Raw genomic sequence first — 6,000 nt, 5'->3', positions numbered from 1 at the left:
CACAAAACCAGAACTTGTGGATGAGCTCTTGTGGCAACTGCCTCTAATTCTCCCCAAATCTGACAGTGGGAATAAATCATCGAGGTCCAATTTCTCCAATTTTCCCTAACACGGGTGTCAATTAGTGCAGGGGTGCTACTATAGCCACAGCTTTACAGCCTGCAAACTGGGCTGCCGCAGGCAACACAATGCATTAGCGCATGATGAGCTGTCAGAGAGGATTATTTCAGCCACGCCAGTCAGCAAAGGGGGTGGGCGCCGCTCTGCTGCACTAAACCGAGGAGAAAGAGTGGGCGGGAGACAGAGAAAGAGAGAGAAACACATAGAGGAAAGAGGCAAAGAGAAGAAAGTGTCCATTACACCGGGTGGATTTTTCCAGAGCACCGATGTTGGAACACTCTTCCGAGCTGGCCCTGGTGCAGAGTTTGTATGCCAACAGCATGCGCTGTCCCCCCTCTGCGGCTGGGATCTCTGTCAGGAATGAGGACCTGCCTATGAGGTACGTCGGGGCTGGCCCCTCACTCAAATCTGGGCTAGCTTTTGGGGAGCAGCCTGTATTTGGACTGCCTCTTTGTCTAGGCTGGATATTGTCATAGGATGTATTGTCTCCAGTGGAGGCATTCTTCCTGCTGTGATTGTGACTGTGGGAAGGGCAGAGGGGTAGGCTTCTCCTGGTGTCCCAATATCTAGATACATATATATCTGGAATAAAAAAAAAATGTGTTCAAATCTATTGACCCAGGCTTTTCAAATCAATGACATCTTCACATGACACAAATCATTCATTCAGGTGGAGCTTTAGATCTTAAATGGATTTGAATAGGAAAATCAATCACTCTGTGTGTTAATATCATTAAATGTACCTTCCTCTTCCCTTCAAAGTTCCACAGGGGCTCCGATGTTTGCATCCACTATGAATGAAGAAAGAGACGTGAATGTGTCAGTGATGCAGGGGTTTGTCTCTGGATTGCACAGGCCACTGAAAAACACCAACCTCTGTGATACTGAAACCATCCCGGGCCTTCGTCAGTCAAAAAAACAGCGACAGCAAATGATAAGAATTATCTGTGAAAGAACATGAAGGAACATTCATATCCACTGTGGAATTTGCATGAATTTATGAGAACAGGTCATTGATAAGAGGGAGGCATCACATGTGCTCAGTACATCTTGACACAGAAGGTTTCTTCTAGAAGACATGATGTGATGATGTTCCCTCTCTCCATTTTCTCCATTGGTAGTTGGTCGCCATTCTGCAAACGCTGTCAGTAGAGGCAGAGCTCTCACAAAGCGTGACTCCAGGATGATGTTCAAAAATATACACTGCGTGACCCATTTGGGTTTTGACACTGGCCTATTTTTACACTGCGCAGCTTGACATGAAAGCGTGCAAAATTGAAATGCAGGATAATGAAGTGTGACCCACGAGACCCGGGCTCCACTGCACGAGGGGAAAACATTTGATGTAAACAACAAAAGCATGGTACGTGTGGGAGATTATTATAGGATTACAGTAGTAATAATCTCAGATTAAGAACAGGAGGCTAGTAATCAAAGGTGCCGGCAACTAGGTATTGGCCACTGGAATCTGCTCTAGTAAACATCTCTGAAGAAATGACAAGGAGATAGATGCCAAAATATGGAAATAAACTGTTGCGATGACATTATGCACTGCTCTGTATATATTGTATATACCTACGAGGAAGACAGGGCGGCTCTATACAAGAATCCTTCTTTACTTCTTAAAATATCTATTCAAGAAGGTCCCCTGAGATCTAATTGAGTCAAAGGCAATATGTGGATGCTGAAGATGGGATGACATTATTGTATTTTTCCTCCATTTTAATGAAACCTGATTCTGCAGAGAGGCTTACACTACCTTTTTATAGCATCCCCTCAAGATAAATGGTAATGCATGTTGCATTGTGGGCTTGCCTGCATGTATATGGCAAAATAGGTCGCATATCTCATTATGCATACAAACCTCTTTTAGGCAGCATTTAATAAAGAGCACACTCTGCGCTGATGCCAGGTTGCCTTGAAATTGCTATGGATACAAGGATTAAGTCGGATTTCGCAAATGGGATGTTTCTTAACACTCGCTATGAATAATATTTTCGGATTGCGCAGCTGCTGGAGCGGTAATGAATGGTTTGATAATTAGGCGAGTCCCCACCACCACCACCACCCTGCCTCTCTGCTAAAGGCAAACAGTACTTGACAATGACCCCCCCCCCCCTCCTCCCCCCTACCTTTCCCCCGCAAGTGTAGAGGCCTCGCCTGCAAGTCCAGCACAACAAAAGGAGACAGGCTCCCGCTCCCCCAGGGCAACCACAGCCATGCACAAAGGGGAACGCGACCTCTGACCCTGGGGAGAAAGCAAGAGAAACTGTTTCATCCATCTCACTTTTGGATTGGGAGAGATTGAATGTTGTGGCAAAAAAATAGGCGCACAATAATCTCATTTATTTCAACAAAAGGGTCAGGTGCCTAATTTAGATTGCTAAGGAAATATGGAAACAGGAGCAACATAATTAGTCTCCGTGCTGATGACCTCGTTACTATATATAGTAGAAGTGGGACAGAATATCGAAAGAGAAATGTATCGTCGTCCTGACTCATGAGAAACGATTATGAATATGCTGGTGCCAAGTATCGATATTTAGTTATTCACTTTTATATTTTGGACTTTAGCCAGTTTATGGCTTTTTTTACAATGGATTAATGGCACATGATGAAATGTACAAATTACAGAGTGTTTGTGAAAGACTAATGAAGCACTGAGAGCTCACAGGTTATGTCTGACATCAAAATTAGTGAATAAATGCACTTTGCACTGACTGGACCTCCTTAGAGGGCATTTTGTTGTTTTCCTCAGTCTGACAGATATCGTAAATTAGCATTATACAATTGTGGATTATTGCAGAATCACTGTATCGTGATATTAGGGTCCTCGCTGGCCGTGTATCACGTATCGCATCGTACCGTGAGTCACGCTCTAAACGATAAATGTCTCTCTAATCAGGACGATTAGATCCCTGACTCATCTCCCTTCATACTGAGGCTCTGTGTCTTCTCATGTGAATTTAGCATTTGTCTGGAAATGGTGGGGGGCTCTTTAAAAGGTGATTGTGGAGATCCTGCAGCACTTTAAACATCATAATCTGCAAATAAATCGGCGTGGATCGCCATGTGCAGGTCCCCGTGGAGACATTACAGTGATTTTACGTGGGAGTAGCAGCTCAGTGAGCACTAGCAGCAGCAGCAGCAGCAGCAGCGTGGATTCAGACTTTTGTTGGAGGGGCAGACCACGCCTCTGGTTTGCTGCAGCTCGCTGTGCAGAGTCACACTCGCGTCTCTGCCTGGGTTTATTTCAGTCGGGGGACGGAGAGAGGCAGAAATTAGGAGGAAGGAATAAAGGCGGATACCACCGGCGCACATTCCCACCACCACCAGCTCTCAGTGGCTCTCTCATGCAGTTTTGAGGAGGCGACCCCCTCCCTCCCTGCACCTGTTCTGCCTCGTCTTCTCGCCGTCTCGCAGGAGTTGTCGAGCCGCTTGAGAGCGAGCGGAGCGCACGTCGCCTTTCATTGTTAGACAGACGGCGTTCGGAGCATGACTTCTGCGTTCAACATGGATTTCCTACCCCTGGCGGAAAGTCGGTTAATGGCTTCGAGCGACTCACTGTAAGTAACCCAACCACCGAGCTGTGCTGTGGAGGGCAGCCTTGGTCTTTTCGAGAGGGAAGATAAAACACACGCACGCAGGAGACAGTTCAGGGCGAGTTGGGAGTTAGCTAGCGTTAGCTTAACTGCCTACCGGGATGCTAACGCTGCTAATGATACGATACGCTCACCTGGGAGTTGGGAGTAGTTCGCTCAACTTAACAAATAACACATGTACCCACATTTGCAGTCGACTACATAATTAACACACAACCCGCCAGATACGAACGAGCACCCGCGGTGGGGCTAACCCGTGGAACCAGGGGGGGAGACGCAGTTGGCTCGGCGCTACAATAGTCAAGTGACATGTGCTTCCGGACATCACACGTTTCAGTATCGGGCTCAGAAAAGCACCATCGATTAGCTTTCCAACGCCAGCAGCCCGGAGGGTGTTCTGCTCGTTGCTGCACACACACGCAGCTCCGCAGGGTTGTCTAGTTAGTCATTTACAAGTGGGTAAGTTAACATGGGCGTCAAACGGTACGTGTTGTATAGGTGGGTAATGCACGGTTTGACATAGGAAGTGTGTTGAGGAGTTTCTGTGTTAACTTTGCCTGGAGTTTGTTTGTGACACACAACGTTACAGACTAAGCTGTAGTTTGTAGTTCGGCTTTATTTGCTTAAATCAACAGCACGAGTGAAGACAACCTCGCACACACAGCCTGTGCTAGCTGCCGAGCTAGCTCACCTCGTTAGCCGCAGCTCTCGGCCACTGGTGACCCACCCCCACCCCCCTCCATGTTGAATGTGGAGTGCTTACTTAACGGAACCGAACACGTGGTTTCCTACATTATTGAGCCATTAATGGGAATCTTGTGACAGTGCATGTAAACAAGCGAGGAAAAGACCCGGCACAGACGTCCAAATTGTAGCCTGTGTCCTCTCCACATAACATCAACTCATCGTGATTGACGATAACATTTACAAAACCCACTGCTCGCTTTTTACAAGATGTTTTGAAATTCAAATGTTTGCACTTTGAGGACTTGTGTCTTTATTTGGCCACAAAATGGATCCGTGGTCTGTTAAGATTATTTTCCCAGAGTGATTCTAACCTGCCGTTTTGGTAGTTAGTTTAATTGATCTATAAAGGTCACCAAACAGTGAAAATACACAGGATGACCTCAGTTGTTATAGTTTTATTGACTGACAACTGCTAATTATTACCTTATATGTAATGTAGGATCAAGATATGCATCTTATCCTCAACCTCAGATTGTTGTATCCTTGTATTTATCATCTACTCAAATTAACAAACTTCAATTGAGGATTTTTTCCCTCTTTAGGTGACTAAATTAGAAAATTTTAAGGCTCATTTTCATTGTTTTCACAAATTGATGACACCAGACAATTAATTAAATCAGGAAAATACATGACAGATTAATCAGTAATGTAAATATTTTGTTGTTACATGCCTGCCTAATACTTAATAGAACATTTCGAAATCTTGGTGAAATTAATTGTTGGTTTAAACCTTATTTTAGTAATATTTCATGTTTTCTGAAGAATATCTCATGTGAAATTTGACAACAGTGAGCTGGTGATAAGATCTTGCCCTTGCTATATTTGATTGATTTATCCCTCTGATTGTTGACAGTGAGAGTGACTATCAGGGCTTAAGAGGGATCCTTTGGCAGCTAACATGGCCATAGTGCTGTGTCAGTAAGCTAAGCGTCTCGGTGATCCCTTTTGTTGTGGCCGGGGAGCTGTTGATCTGGGTGAAGTGTAGGATCTTGGCACAGTGTCCGGGGGCTGCTCAGACCAGCTGTTCTCTTCCCTCCAAGTGAGGATGGCGGTTGTTGGAGAGTGCCATACAACCAGATGTTGGAGGCATAGAGTAGGAGGACTCTGATCTAGCCTGTCACCTGTTTCTCTGCTCCTGCTGCTAGCTTGGCGCTGCTATAATTACTAGACTGGCTGTCATAGAACTGCAATGGGCTCACAGCCTTGGAAAGCTCCTAATCATGTCCCCTATCTGCAGTGTGGGGCTGTGTGATCGAAGGTTGAGCAAATTCCTTTGCAAGCTAAATAATATTCTAGAAAAGGGTTACATAAGACCAGATGCACCCACTATGGCCATACATTTGTCAGTACTGTTTGACTATTTAGTTATTAACTAATGTCCAGTCAGCAGGCGTATGTTGATGCAGCAACATAACCGAGCCTGTCATCCTGAAATTGGATATCAATGGCATAATGTTATCAAGATAATTCACTGAACATGTCGTTGTGCTTGTGAGCCAGAAGTCTGTGGCTGCAGTTCGCATGAGGTGGA

At 45.3% G+C, this 6,000-nt stretch overlaps 1 protein-coding gene across 9 annotated transcripts in view; it reads left to right on the top strand.

Annotated features, from left to right (window-relative positions):
- Positions 1-343: 343 nt before the first annotated feature.
- The window catches only part of LOC133955172 (CUGBP Elav-like family member 2), a 30,204-nt gene continuing 24,547 nt past the window's right edge, over positions 344-6,000 (top strand). For 4 of the 9 annotated variants that reach the window (XR_009920851.1, XM_062389868.1, XM_062389865.1 and 1 more), the window contains exon 1: positions 344-499. Coding sequence is in view for 7 of the 9 variants with exons in the window: in XM_062389868.1 (XP_062245852.1) it covers positions 387-499 (113 nt within the window). In the remaining 2 variants the exon portion in view is untranslated. Of the gene's footprint in view, positions 500-3,337; positions 3,687-4,031; positions 4,182-6,000 lie in introns of those variants that run through there. The other 5 variants (XM_062389871.1, XM_062389866.1, XM_062389867.1 and 2 more) reach the window with 4 other exon arrangements.

Source organism: Platichthys flesus, chromosome 6, assembly GCF_949316205.1.
Source record: "Platichthys flesus chromosome 6, fPlaFle2.1, whole genome shotgun sequence".
NCBI classification, from domain to species: Eukaryota; Metazoa; Chordata; class Actinopteri; order Pleuronectiformes; family Pleuronectidae; genus Platichthys; species Platichthys flesus.
Note: the sequence above shows the minus strand (reverse complement) of the source record. Positions and strands in the feature narration are given on the sequence as shown.